The sequence below is a fragment of the Haliotis rubra genome, unplaced genomic scaffold (genome assembly GCF_003918875.1).
Source record: "Haliotis rubra isolate DU_JTF1 unplaced genomic scaffold, ASM391887v1 Scf229, whole genome shotgun sequence".
In the NCBI taxonomy this organism is placed as follows: Eukaryota; Metazoa; Mollusca; class Gastropoda; order Lepetellida; family Haliotidae; genus Haliotis; species Haliotis rubra.
The window spans coordinates 338,240-353,903 of NW_025766325.1; the positions used below are offsets into that span (position 1 = coordinate 338,240).

At 42.2% G+C, this 15,664-nt stretch overlaps 1 protein-coding gene across 1 annotated transcript in view; it reads left to right on the forward strand.

Moving 5' to 3' along the window:
• The window catches only part of LOC124277860, a 186,488-nt gene that overhangs the window by 33,968 nt on the left and 136,856 nt on the right, over positions 1–15,664 (forward strand). The window contains exons 15-20 of the mRNA XM_046713574.1: positions 183–201; positions 2,200–2,228; positions 3,092–3,213; positions 10,511–10,628; positions 12,660–12,678; positions 14,426–14,676. Coding sequence (XP_046569530.1) covers positions 183–201; positions 2,200–2,228; positions 3,092–3,213; positions 10,511–10,628; positions 12,660–12,678; positions 14,426–14,676 — 558 coding nt within the window. The remainder of the gene's footprint in view (positions 1–182; positions 202–2,199; positions 2,229–3,091; positions 3,214–10,510; positions 10,629–12,659; positions 12,679–14,425; positions 14,677–15,664) is intronic.

Consider the following 15,664-nt stretch of genomic DNA (forward strand, 5'->3'; position numbering starts at 1 on the left):
CAACTGTATGCCTGGAAAGACCCTGAATGGGAGAGGTCCTTTTCTGTACGAACCTTGTAGCATTCACTCACAAGTGATGTGCCTTTTGCAAGTTATTATGGTAGGGTGTTTAGCTAGGTTGGTTTTTTTGGTTCAAATTTGTAAGTATTATGTAATGACACATCATCTGTTTTTGTTTGCAGTTGCTGGAAGCTTCTAAAGGTAGGATATCATTATAATGCTTATTTTGTTTGTGGTCCCATTGGGGGTTAGTGTTTAAACACTAACACTAGCTTGCGGGTCATGGTGATACAGAGAGCTCCTGTGTTCCTGGCTTGCAGACCTTGGTGATACAGAGAGCTTCTGTGATCCTGGCTTGCAGACCTTGGTAATACAGAGAGCTTCTGTGTGTCTGGCTTGCAGACCTTGGTAATACAGAGAGCTCCTGTGTTCCTGGCTTGCAGACCTTGGTGATACAGAGAGCTTCTGTGTGTCTGGCTTGCAGGCCATGGTAATACAGAGAGCTCCTGTGTTCCTGGCTTGCAGGCCATGGTGATACATGAGAGCTCCTGTGTTCCTGGCTTGCAGGCCATATAAATACAGAGAACTCCTGTGTTCCTGGCTTGCAGACCTTGGTGATACAGAGAGCTCCTGTGTTCCTGGCTTGCAGACTTTGGTGATACAGAGAGCTCCTGTGTGTCTGGCTTGCAGGATGTGGCAATACAGAGAGCTCCTGTGTTCCTGGCTTGCAGGCCATGGTGATACAGATAGCTCCTGTGTGTCTGGCTTGCAGGATGTGGCAATACAGAGAGCTCCTGTGTTCCTAGCTTGCAGACCTTGGTGATACAGAGAGCTCCTGTGTTCCTGGCTTTCAGACCATGGTAATACAGAGGGCTCCTGTGTGTCTGGCTTGCTGGATGTGGCAATACAGAGAGCTCCTACGTTCCTGGCTTGCAGACCTTGGTAATACAGAGAGCTCCTGTGTGTCTGGCTTGCAGGATGTGGTAATACAGAGAGCTCCTGTGTTCCTGGCTTGCAGACCTTGGTAATACAGAGAGCTCCTGTGTGTCTGGCTTGCAGGATGTGGCAATACAGAGAGCTCCTGTGTTCCTAGCTTGCAGCCCTTGGTGATACAGAGAGCTCCTGTGTTCCTGGCTTGCAGACCTTGGTGATACAGAGAGCTACAGTGTTCCTGGCTTGCAGACCTTGGTGATACAGAGAGCTCCTGTGTGTCTGCCTTGCAGACCTTGGTGATACAGAGAGCTCCTGTGTTCCTGGCTTGCAGGCCATGGTGACAGAGAGCTCCTGTGTGTCTGGCTTGCAGGATGTGGCAATACAGAGAGCTCCTGTGTTCCTGGCTTGCAGACCTTGGTGATACAGAGAGCTCCTGTGTGTCTGCCTTGCAGACCTTGGTGATACAGAGAGCTCCTGTGTTCCTGGCTTGCAGGCCATGGTGACAGAGAGCTCCTGTGTGTCTGGCTTGCAGGATGTGGCAATACAGAGAGCTCCTGTGTTCCTAGCTTGCAGACCTTGGTGATACAGAGAGCTCCTGTGTTCCTGGCTTGCAGACCATGGTAATACAGAGGGCTCCTGTGTGTCTGGCTTGCAGGATGTGGCACTACAGAGAGCTCCTTTGTTCCTAGCTTGCAGACCTTGGTGATACAGAGAGCTCCTATGTTCCTGGCTTGCAGACCTTGGTAATACAGAGAGCTCCTGTGTGTCTGGCTTGCAGGCCATGGTGATACAGAGAGCTCCTATGTTCCTGGCTTGCAGACCTTGGTAATACAGAGAGCTCCTGTGTTCCTGGCTTGCAGAGCTTGGTGATACAGAGAGCTCCTGTGTTCCTGGCTTGCAGATCTTGGTGATACAGAGAGCTCCTGTGTCTGGCTTGCAGACCATGGTATTACAGAGAACCCCTGTTCCTGGCTTGCAGGCCATGGTGATGCAGAGAGCTCCTGTGATACAGCAGGCTCATAGTATTACAGAGAACCCCTGTCTCTCTGGCTTGTAGGCCTTGGTGATACAGAGAGCTCCTGTGTGTCTGGCTTGTAGGCACTGTAATACAGCTAGCTTCTGTGTGTCTGGCTTGCAGGCCTTGGTAATACAGGGTGCTCCTGTGTTTCTGGCCTGGATACATACACCTGGCGGCTGGCGTTATGTATTTTATAATGAGTCAAATATAATATGAGACGTTTGAGATGGTGACCTTTTTCTTTCCAGATCCAAACATAATGTCAGCAATTGAACAGGTATGTTCTCAATGGTCTCTTCACACATTCAAGTCAAATACACATCTGTTCTTCAACTGTATATATGATCTGTAGGGTGGGGCCGGGCAGCACAACCTTTTGGTGACTTTCATATGAGGTCAAAGTCATGTGAGGTCACACTAAGAAACATGGCTGAAATTTGATGTCATTTTGGATTAGTTCTCGAGTTTTCTGTTAGGCAGTATAAGTCATGTCTTATGTTACTGTATTTCTAACTTTGAAGGATTTGCAAACTGTATCTCTCAGACTGTATTCAAGGCACATTACTTTGCATCTGTAGCACCACTTATGCCAATTCCTTTTGCCACTATTTCGGGATACCTCTTGACTGAAATATCAGATCAGATTGTATATGTTAGTTTGCATTTAATTTTAGCCTCATGAATTATGTTGAAACTGAAACAGTAAAATGTTTCAAAATAAACATTCTTCCATAAACAAGTGTTTTCTTTAAAGTGCTTCTGCTGCTGTAATCAGTAAACAAATATTGAACAATTTCCACATTGCTGGGTTTATTCAGTGACAATGCATGTAGAGAGGACGTCACTCAATGAACCCAGCAACTGGCTGACATCACAAGGCCATTGTTTAGCCAGTGTGTTTTGCAGAAAAAGTTCCTAGTGATGTTTTTGTGAAGGTTGTGCTGAATTCAAAGGTTAAAACCGTTTTGGGTAGTTTCAGTTTTACTTTCTGAAATTATCTTTGATCATTTCAACATTTTGACAAAGGTTTTACAGGGTGATAAGTTATGTGAAAATGGACAAATTAACCTTTTTTTTAAGCTGACATCAGGCTCTAGAATGTGCCATTATGTTTTGTATACATGACTTTTCTTGTTGCAGAAAGTCCAGAATTGTTTTGTTTATGTGCGTAACTTAAGTGCAATGACCACCAAAGATGAGCTGTACGAGCACTTCAAGAAGTATGGAGACCTGTCAGGCTGTTTGGTTAAACTAAGTGGCAAGTAAGTGCAGTTGTCAACTTTGTTGAAGGAGTGTGTGAATGAGTTTAAAATTCAGATTCTGGAAACCACTGAGAGGTGAAAGCATAGCTCTCATCATGTGGCCTGACATCATAGTGGAAGCTGTAAATTATTAAATTTATCCTATCTCACATCTTGTACTCTCCCTTTCTTCAATTCGACCTGCTGAGTGGAAATGAACTGCAAGTATAAATCCTTGGCCTCACTAGCCCATACACCCATGCACTCCATGCTGCCCCCTTATAAGGACGCCTGGGGAACCTCCTGGGAAGCATGCAGCACGTACCACTACCTGCTCAGGTGACCATCTCTGCTTAATTTTTCTCTTTCATGTCGCACACTGGTGTGGACATATACTGCAATCTCAGAAGTTTTTCTACGTTATTCTTCTTCTGCTTCATGGGCAAAACTGACAACCCATCTAGGAAGAGAAAGTTCAATGCCCAGTGTAAGACTATGTTTTCTGCAGCGGATCTCCACACTTTGTGTGTGGATTGTATTGGTTTCTGCACCTGTGATCAGTGCTGCGATCAGTGCAGGTAGGGTCCCATCGCTTTGCGAACAGGGATTCCAGGTAACATGTTGATGATCATGGCCTTTCTTCCCCCCAAAAGGCCAAGAAAGCCCGTCCAACTAAGACAGCTCAACGTTCCCTCACTCCCATGCCAGAGAGAAGTTGCCTCTGAATCCAATCTTTCTGCGACCCTGTCTCGACACGTGGGGCTGAATGGAGCCCGTCCCCGGACCGCACCATTAAGTCCCATGTGGTTGTGCTAGACCAGCCTTCGGCCTGGGAGAAGTCACCCGACGAACAGGACCTTTGAACCACTATGGTGTTATCCAGTTCGGCGAATTCCCCCTTTGATTCGGGTCCCCAGTTGCTGGACATTTCCATTCACGGAACCCTCTTATTCTGGACTTTCACCGAATCAGCGGTTTGCAACCACCTCATTCGCCAGAATTTCACCTCGTGCTGTCAGGAGACCAGAGTGATTCGTCAAATCAGCCTGGTTTGCCGAATCAACTGTTGTTGTCTCGTATCACCTCTGGTGTGCTGAATCATCAGTTTTCTTGGGATCACTCCTATTCGTCAGGCCATAGGAATTCGTCCTATCGTTCACTCTCCCCAGACTGTGTCTGTTCGTCGAAAAAGATCCCATTCAGCAAGCCAATCCCATTCGTCGAATCACGCCCATTTGGCGAACCATTCCCATTCTGTGAATCACTCCTATTCGGCGAACCGATCCCATTCGCCGAACAGTTCACATTTGGCGAATCATTCCCATTTTTCGGTTAACTGTGAAACTTCTTGCCTTCTTTCGACTTCTACAGATTTTAGGCCGTTTGTTGCTACTCCTCATCATCCTCTGGTTTGGCGAATCTGATCGGTTCATCGAACAATACTGCACCTATGCGGATGTTCTTACAGCAGTTTGCTACCTGGCCTATTGGTTCGTCAGAGCCTACCTTGCTTGTGAATGGGATGCCTCCCTAGACTCTCAACCCACCTTGACTTCGATCTTATGGTTCGGGGCAATGGCAGATTCAACACATGTTCACTTGGTTCGCCATACCTGCAGCTATCTAAGAGCTAGACACTGGATGATCTACTTACTACGTTCTACATGAAGGATCAGGACTTGTTGATGCTGATGTTACCTCCTCGTCTCTGTTTTACCCAATTGGCGGGTTACTTAGATAAATTTTATTATATTTATTTATTGTTATATTATTGGATGTTTATATAGCTCACATATCCACGCACTAGTGCATGCTCAAGGCGCTGGTAGTTTTTCCCTAGATCACTGGATGTCAATCTCAACGGCACATGTTATTGTCAATCTTAACTCCCTGGGGAGCATACAACTCTTGCAGCCACTAGGCACACCAAATTTTTGTGGCTTTCCCATCCGTACGAGGTACCCATTCACAGCTGCGTGGACTGGGACACAGAGTCAGAGCACTTTGTCCAAGTTTACTGCACGTTGCTGAACCATGTGGCCACCATCTGGTCATATACCAACGGATTCATGGGTTCTTTTAAGTGCACAGGGTTGTGTACTAAACAGGGGTTGTGACAACACTGAAAGAGTCTGCACACAAAGTGGACTCCAAGGTTTTTACACCTGGTCACAGGTTGGCTCGATCCCGGCACCTCATGCTCGCTGGATAACTAACCTGGCGCCTTAGCCAGCTCTCCCACCATCTTAAGAGAGTGTGAGACGGCATCTCTTCAACGAAGTTTATCATCACTATTGCACACAATTATGGATTTGATCTTGGCAATCTGTCCACCATGGATGATGACATAACTGCACTCTGCCCGATAGGAACAACACTCCATTCTTCATCTAGGTTTGATCGTGAACTTGCATTTAGATTCGGCCTTTTGACGAACCTTACCAGCTATCTACATGATGTTCATATACTAAGGACATTTGTAATGTGCTGAATTGCACATCTAGGAGTGGCATGCTCAAGCACTACAAGCTAATTATTTTACTCCAGATAACCCTAGCTACCTGTGAGGCGCTAGAAGATTACTAGTCACAAGACCAGGTACCCCCTTTTTGGTGGGTGAACGTAGCCATGTTAAGCATTTAAGGTTACGCTCCACACAAGATGTCCCGGCGATTCCGGATCTTCGAGACTCACTCGTGGTCAGGACTTGTCTCGTTCCAGATCTAAACAACCATCCGATCCTCACCTTTGATGAACAAGTCGGTTCAACGAACATACCCTTAGCCGCGGATATCAGCTCTACAACCACCTTTATGCTTTAGTAGATACCCTGGTAATCCAGTAATATTTTATGAATGCTTCATTGAGTCCTGTAACTAAAACCATCATCGCCAAGCTCCTGGACATATATAGAGAATACTACACGAGGTCTCATTACATACGAATTATACGAAACTCGTGACCTTCCTATGTTATCTGACCTCGCGAAAGGAAGGTCACTCGTTTCGTATACTTCATATGTAATGAGACCGAGTGTGGTATTTTATTTATTACCCACGTCTTACATACATTAAATTGACAAAATAGTGTATTTTTGTTAATATTTTGGTTTCAAACCGAAACCGGTTTCATAAAGAGGTTGCGGAAGAGTTTTGTACTGTAGTACAATATTTGCATGACGTCACACTGTAATGACGTCACTGCCTTGGTAACCGACGTCACGATTCATGTCAGTTGTCATCGCCTCGTACAGCCTCCTACAGTAAACTACTCCGTAGCACCCCGTTTCTTGGTTTGCAGTTGCTACATTCGGCTAACATCACGGGTGGAAACATTGCGTTTACGTTTTTCGACGGATATAATGCCTCAGTTCGACTCACAATTAAACAGCGACACGGCAACGTTCGCGATGTTTACATTCCCACAATGCATTTAAGTTGTAGAATGAATGAATTCAGGTGTTTGTTATGAATGAAAAAATAGTTACGTCAGAATGTGACCTAATTGAGAGGTCATCGGTTATCCAATCAAATCATTAGAATCTCAGGTCAAGTCGTTACGACACAGGTCAACGCGATACGACACTCGTGTGACGTACGAGATTAGTATGCAACTACCCATACGTTGACCACGTGGGTTATAAAGTTCAAGATGCAACGTGTGGAACCAGCATCCAGAAATTAGCATCCCTCACCTGGATTTTAATGTGATGTGACTCGCCTGGTTAACTGAGGACTGTGTTGTGCAGATTTTTTTGTCACTGTTGCATCGTGGGTAATAGCCTGCGGACTACTATTTGTTTACCTGGGAATTTGATGATCTGAGTGACTATAAAATGCCCTGACAGATTTTCTTGGTGCAGATAACAATCCCATCCTTTATTTGGCAGTGACGATGATTGTTCTCATTGCTGGTAAGACTGTGTTGGGACTCGTCAGGCAGCCGAGAGAGACAACTTACCAAGGGTGTCAGATGGAAATGTCATGGAATGTTTCGATGATGGTTAAGGTTTCTCGTATTTTTACATCAGCCCTTGACCTCAGATCAGAGGTCACCACGACTGCGTCTGATTTCTACGTTATCATGGTAGTTTGATGAATTGAACGTTCCTATCTCAGGAGAGATGCCTGCATCAGTGGCATTAGTTGCTAGGTCTCCTCACCTCAGCTCAAGCCATCACTTTTTAGATGTCAGCTACAACGTCAGCTCTTTTAGAGATTTTTGCGGCCGTTCCTCAGGGTCAACGATCAAAAAGCGCTGGTCCAACTACCGCCGTCACTACATCCTTCCTTCGTTGATGGCTCATCGAATGGAACCTCTTCGGGGGCGTTTGTGTGACGCTGTTCAAACCCACTCTTCATCTCTATGTAGACGCGTCATTCAATTGATGGTCGTATGTGGTCGTATCAACAAATTGGAGATCCCTGCGTCAGTTGCATTGTATCCAGATTGATTCCCGGAGTCAAGAACGTCATCATCACCAACGCCCTGTCCTGATCTGACCGGCCATCTCCGACGGAGTGGAAGCTGCTTCCCGAGATATTCCGGTCGATTGTTTACCCGATCTCCAGACCACAGATAAATCTGTTCACGACTAGATTCATTCATCAACTTCCGAGGTTTGTGTCCTCCATCCCGGACGACATGGCATGGGACTTAGACGTACTGGCAAACTTGTAGAAAGGCCTCAGCGCCCTTCTACCCAGAGTTATCCAGAAACTGTCGACCACCAGGTAGATATCTCTGGTTTTGGTCATGCCTTACCAGGGTATGAAACTTGCCAGCCCTGACCAAAACTTACCTGTCTACAAAATATCTTCACACACGTCTAAATTTTAACCCGACCATAAGGCAGGTGAATTTGAGGATCTGGCAGTCCGTGTTGAAAATAACTCGTCCCGGGCGGGCCACAGGCCCTCGTGTCTTTGCGAGGATTAAAGATGTTAAGAAAACTATTAAAAATTTGAGATGACCCCAGACTCGAAATGCTTCACAGTACCATGTATTATGACAAGGCCGGACACTTTGATGTACCTTACCTGCCTGCTTTGCCGATCGCTACGCTACCATCACATACAATCAATTAAAACTTAATGTAAACATAATCATGAATGATTGGCCTATCAATCACCTCTCATGGCACCTACCAATTCTTTATTGTTATTTCTGCAAGCCGATTGCAACACACTTTTGACCCTTAGTGAGGCCAAGGAATTATATTTGCAGTTCCTTTCAACTCAGCAGGTCGAATTGCAGAGAGTGAGTACAAGACGTGAGATATAAGTATATATATATACAATTTATAGTTAAAATTTCCAATTTCATGCAATTTCCAATTTCTCTAACCTAAAACCTGTTTGTCGTACAATAATTTATTACCCTCGTTTAACAAAACTTCAAATTCTATCATTTTTATCATAAACTAAGCCATCCTGAGTTATCTCCCTTTATGACCGTTCAGGAAAAATTATGGCGAAACATTTTGCTTCTCATTCTGCCAATGATTGAATGTTGTTTAAAGATAAGCTAAATAAAAATACCCTTAGGGTAATAAATAGGCACACTGTTTTGAAAGAGTGAACGGGACTGTAAGACCCTTGTATATTCAGTGTAGGAAAGATAGCCCGTCCCAGTGACCGAGACGGGTGAATTTTGTGGAGGACGGGTTAAAAAAAAATCTGGTCCGTCCTCTTGTCGGGTCAGTTTTAGCAAACCAATGACATAATCATTATTATATTATAACCTTTTTGAATATTTACTGCCAAAGTATACTAGAATAATAAAACAGATAAAATTATCGCAAACGAAATCTATGAGATATGTTTGCTATAAGAACAGAGTTCTCTCCCTTAGCTTCTTGAAACGAGTTTGGTAAGGAAGTGCGTGATTGGTCGGTTGTCACAGAATCAACGAATAGGAAAACGTGTTTCTTGTTTCCCCCAATTTCAAACCAAAATGGCGTGACCCTCATCGGTCAGTCTGCTGCTATGACTGAGCAAATTTACTCTGATTTTAGTCAATGTTTAATGTGCAACTGGCAAGGATGCAGATTCCAACTATGACTCTGACTTTTCAGATCTTGATGGAGATGTTGATGACTTGTCTGAAGACTAGTTCTGTCATGTTGTAACCAGATGATTCCACTAGGAGAGTCCAAGCTCTGTGTGTGCATATTAAATTATAGCTTAAAATAAAACAAACCAGTTTTAAGTTTTGAAGATCACTGATATGTATCTAAATTAGGCTTTCGAGACAAAGTATCCATGGAAAAATATATCGGAATGGATGATTTTATTTTTTAAAACATGGGATTTCCTTATAATCTGTATTATTTTAGGATGGTGTAGAGATGTTAAAACTTTAGAAGGGGAACTTACTGAGAATTGCTGCAGATTTGAAGCTGAATATTAGCCTCTGGGCAGGCCCACATACACCTTCACCTTCACCATTTTCAGATTACTAAATAAGATCAAATAAGTTATGTTGTGGTTCATTTGTTTACATTAATATATATACCGAAGCAGTAGACAAGGGAAATATGTTTTTCTGTTTTCTTTATATTTACCATTCTTTTAATTCATTAAAAGATAGAAACCCATGTTTTCAGATTATTGGTTTAACTAAATTTGAACAATGGATAAATAAGTAATGGTAGTGTTGACAATCTATTTATAGATACCAAAATGATCTACAACTTGCACTTGTGGTTGTTTTTATGAAATTGCGATAGGATTGTTTGAAAAACAAAAACAAAACAAAATTCATTTACCCTTACCCTCCTGACATCTTTGATGGAGGAGGATGTGAATTGCCTGATAGATTGGTGAGAAAGAAAAAACACTTCCCCTTCTTAGCAGCTGGCTGGGGATATGATTTTTCATCAAGCATGTATTTCATTTTCACTCACCATATACAATCTGACAACTAAAATATATTCAAAATAAAATACATGGAACTTTCCTCTATAAATATCATTCACAAACTAAAGATACCAAAGTACCACAAGCAGAATTCATCAACATTTCGCCAGCGGTGACTCCATTGCGATTAGTCAGTGGCTGTTCACCGTAACCTAAAAAATGAAGACGAGAGCTAGTGGGTGGGGCTTATCAGCTAGGACTGGATCAGTCTAATGCGTAGATCAATGCTTATGATCGTTGTGCAGATTCCATATATAGTATGAATGTTGCAGAGTGTGGCCTTGAACAACTAACCAAAAAAGGGACATGAGGAGATTAGGTTCCCTGTGTCTATAACAGGGTACACTAAGGAAGCCTGTATTCTCTGTTTTCTTACATTCACTTATCTTCCTTTTCAGTCGGCTGTTTGCTTTTGTAGCCTTTGTGAGGAAAGATGATGCTGCACGTTGCTATCATGACGTTCATTTTCTGAATAATATGAAATTGAATGTTTGTTGGTCTGACTTGTCTAAATGGGTAAGTAAATGTGATCAAAGCTTAATGATGAGTTGCAGTTGTGTAGAGTTATGTCCCCTGACTACCAGGATCTGATTGTCAAGTCAGTTGTTTAGAGTTATGTCCCCTGACTACCAGGATCTGATTGTCAAGTCAGTTGTGTAGAGTTATGTCCCCTGTCTACCAGGATCTGATTGTCAAGTCAGTTGTTTAGAGTTATGTCCCCTGACTACCAGGATCTGATTGTCAAGTCATTTGTGTAGAGTTATGTCCCCTTTCTACCAGGATCTGATTGTCAAGTAAGTTGTACAGAGTTATATCCCTTGACTACCAGGATCTGATTGTCAAGTCATTTGTGTAGAGTTATGTCCCCTTTCTACCAGGATCTGATTGTCAAGTCAGTTGTGTAGAGTTATGTCCCCTGACTACCAGAATCTGATTGTCAACTCAGTTGTGTAGAGTTATGTCCCCTTTCTACCAGGATCTGATTGTCAAGTCAGTTGTGTAGAGTTATGTCCCTGGACTACCAGAATCTGATTGTCAAGTCAGTTGTGTAGAGTTATGTCCCCTGTCTACCAGGATCTGATTGTCAAGTCATTTGTGTAGAGTTATGTCCCCTGAGTACCAGGATCTGATTGTCAACTCAGCTGTGTAGAGGTATGTCCCTTGACTTCCAGGATCTGATTGTCAAGTCAGTTGTGTAGAGCCATATGCCTTGTTTACCAGGATCTAATCACCAAGTCATTTGTGTAGAGTTATGTCCCCTGTCTACCAGGATCTGATCACCAAGTCATTTGTGTAGAGTTATGTCACCTGACTACCTGATTGTCAACTCAGTTTAGGGAGGTCAGAATAATTTTGTACATACAAAATTGTGCCTCGTGGTTTATTCATTGTGTTGGTTTTCAAGTCATCAAGTCAGTTATGTAGAGTTATGTCCCCTGAGTACCAGGATCTGATTGTCAACTCAGCTGTGTAGAGGTATGTCCCTTGACTTCCAGGATCTGATTGTCAAGTCAGTTGTGTAGAGCCATATGCCTTGTTTACCAGGATCTAATCACCAAGTCATTTGTGTAGAGTTATGTCCCCTGACTACCAGGATCTGATCACCAAGTCATTTGTGTAGAGTTATGTCACCTGACTACCTGATTGTCAACTCAGTTTAGGGAGGTCAGAATAATTTTGTACATACAAAATTGTGCCTCCTTGTTTATTCATTGTGTTGGTTTTCAAGTCATCAAGTCAGTTGTGTAGAGTTATGTCCCCTGTCTACAAGGATCTGATTGTCAAGTCAGTTGTGTAGAGTTATGTACCCTGAGTACCTGGATCTGATTGTCAACTCAGTTGTTTAGAGTTATGTCCCCTGACTACCAGGATCTGATTGTCAAGTCAGTTGTGTAGAGTTATGTCCCATGTCTACCAGGATCTGATTGTCAAGTCAGTTGTGTAGAGTTATGTCCCCTGTCTACCAGGATCTGATTGTCAAGTCATTTGTGTAGAGTTATGTCCCCTGACTACCAGGATCTGATTGTCAAGTCATTTGTGTAGAGTTATGTCCCCTGACTACCAGGATCTGATCACCAAGTCATTTGTGTAGAGTTGTGACTACCTGACTACCAGATGGTCAACTCGGTTTAGGGAGGTCAGGATAATTTTGTACATACATTTTATTATTCAGTCATTTGTGTAGAGTTGCCTCATTGTTTATTCATTGTGTTGGTTTTCAAGTCATCATCAAATCAGTTGTGTAGAGTTATGTCCCCTGTCTACCAGGATCTGATCATCAAGTCAGTTGTGTATGCCTTACTGTTTACTAACTGTGTTGGTTTTCACTCCATTGACATTACCACACAGATCACTGTCTTCATTAATTAATAATCACAATAATCACAATATTTCTTGACTCTTTTTGAAGAGGCAAAACAAACGTAATCTTTATTTCTTTGAGAGCAAAATATGATGTAATTGAAAATGCGTATTACAAAATAACAGCTTGAAAGATAAAGGACAAAATTTGAATCCATTTTGACGTTTTACGTCTCTTTATTTCAGTGTATTAAAGGTACAAAAGGTAAGAGAATAATATTTGGGGTTCTTTTAATGTTGATATCTCTGAGTATTTGGGGCTAGACAAAAATATGTTATTGCTCACTATAGCTGCGGTAATATCCAATTTCAGGCCAACCTGTCATGTACTTTGTCTGTTTAATGATCAACAGGAAGTTTATATTAGCCAATCAGAAAGCAGCTTTCTGAACATTGTATTGGAATGCTGTGTTTTGATTAGTCATATGAAAGGCCATTTAGATGTGACATGTACTGAGAACATGCTGTTGACACAATTACTTCATCATCAAATGGAGGGTGTTATCGGTGCAATAAGGCAATCTGATAAACTTGGTGTCCAAATCTGATAACTATGAAAATTACGTCAATCCATGAACTACTTTCTCAAAACACCATACAAGTCATGCAAATCTGAAAACGTTAACATTTCATTGATGATGTCGTCGAGAGTTTACATTGCATGGACGAGCTTGTGAACAAACATGGCTGCCCCATTCTCAAAACTGGTGATTCTGTAAGAATTGATGACAGAGCTTCTGGAGTCGTTACTGCTGTAAATGACTTGGGAAAACATGAAACGGAGTACTTTGTTTAAATTGAAGGTACATATTATGAGTCAGGAGTGAAAGGTTTTCATCTAAGAAAGGTACAAGGATTTCGATCTATCGATCACAATACAGACGACGAATCGATTCCTTCCGGTATCAGAAACTGATATTGATGAAGTGATTGCCCGCAATTAAAATAGAAACACTCCCAAAGGCTTGCATAATACAGTTTTTATTCCTAATATATGATATTAATGATACGGAAACACACTCGGTTAATAATCTCTATGCACTCTCATTTGTCCAGCTGTGACATTACTGTAATGTGGCAGTTATCCAGTTGAAACATTGCAGTAATGTGGCAGTTATCCAGTTGAAACATTGCAGTAATGTGGCAGTTATCCAGTTGAAACATTGCAGTAATGTGGCAGTTATCCAGTTGAAACATTGCAGTAATGTGGCAGTTATCCAGCTGTATGTGGCAGTTATCCAGTAATGTGGCATCCAGCTTGAAACATTGCAGTAATGTGGCAGTTATCCAGCTGTGACATTACTGTAATGTGGCAGTTATCCAGTTGAAACATTGCAGTAATGTGGCAGTTATCCAGTTGTAACATTGCAGTAATGTGGCAGTTATCCAGCTGTGGTAGTACCAAACTATATTCAGTGTATGCCTGTCCGCCCGCCCGAGACGGTCTATATTTCTGACGGACGGTCTAAATTTACAGCTAGCCAGTCCGATGGTCCGGTAAAATCTTTAGATGTTCAATACATCTGAGTAAATTCACTATATTTGGTCTGGTTAAATCCATTTAGGGCTGGTAACATTTTTAAGTTACCGGCCCTGATGTCTGGCTGGACTGATTGGCTTATTTCATACACTGCTATATTGCTGTAATGTGGCAGTTATACAGCTGTGATATTGCTGTAATATATTGCTGTAATGTGGCAGTTATACAGCTGTGATATTGCTGTAATATATTGCTGTAATGTGGCAGTTATACAGCTGTGATACCGTAATATATTGTGATATATTGTTGCTGTTACACAACTTTGACGATGCTTTAATGTTGCTGTTTTACAGCTGTACTGTTGCTGTATTGTTGTCTGTGAGACAAGTATATTGTGGCATGGGTACAGCTGTGATGTTACAATATCAATGAATACACACAGATACATTCATGCTTCTTGATTTGTGAACAGCTATGGAAAGATCTGAAGCTCTGGCCGCAGAAGCTGCCAGACCAGCCAGTCCTCCCAGACCTGCTGGTCCCACCAGAGATGTTGGTCTCGCCAGACCTGCCGGTCCTCCCAGACCCGCCGGCCCTCCCAGACCCGCCGGCCCTCCCAGACCCGCCGGTCCTCCCAGACCTGCCGGTCCCGCCAGAGATGTTGGTCTCGCCAGACCTGCTGGTCCCGCCAGAGATGTCGGTCTCGCCAGACCTGCCTATCCTGTAAGTCACTTGGTCTTTTTTGTCACCAATTCTAGGTTTGCGATTCCGTTCAAAGTTGTCATTCTATATTTCTTGTATATTCAATATTCATTGTAAACAGTACAGAAAACGAAGGTCACATTCAATAATATTCAGACAGACAGACAGACAGACAGACAGACAGACATATTTATTCAGTAATGTGGGCCGAACGACCTATAATACAATTGAAAGATACAATATTTTACAATGCCATGTGATAATTTCGAATATAATGTTTAAACATGTTTCATAAACAGAGCAACTGATTTAATAACATTAGAATCTTTAGAGTGTAATACTTTTATCATGCTTTGTTCACATTGAGGCATGGCATTCATCTGTGGCAAGTACTTTCAAGAATTTCATTATATTTTGTACATTGCATAAAAACATGGTATTTCTCTTCAATCGCTCCAAAATTACAATTTATACAGATACAGCTAGTTACACCATTGTCTTTATTATACCCCCGCTACGAAGTAACGGGGGTATATAGTGTTCATTCTTTCTGTCTGTCCGTCCTTCCATCCCGAAACTTTGTCCGTAGCATATCTCCTAAAGTTTACATGCTAGGTTCACCAAACTTCACACACATGTTAATCATAACCCATTGATGTGCTTTTTCTATTATAATTTTTTTTCAGAATTTAGTTTTTTTGCTGTTTCCATGGAAATACGACTTCGTGCCAGATGTGTTTGATGGTTTTGTCTGGAGCATATCTCTTAAAGTTTACATGCTAGGTTCACCAAACTTCACACACATGTTAATCATAACCCATGGATATGCCTTTTGCTATTATAATTTTTTTCAGAATGTTGTTTTTTTGCAGTTTCCATGGAAATACGACTTCATGCCAAATGTGTTTGATGGTTTTGTCTGGAGCATATCTCTTAAAGTTTACATGCTAGGTTCACCAAACTTCACACACATGTTAGTCATAACCCATTGATGTGCCTTTTGCTACTT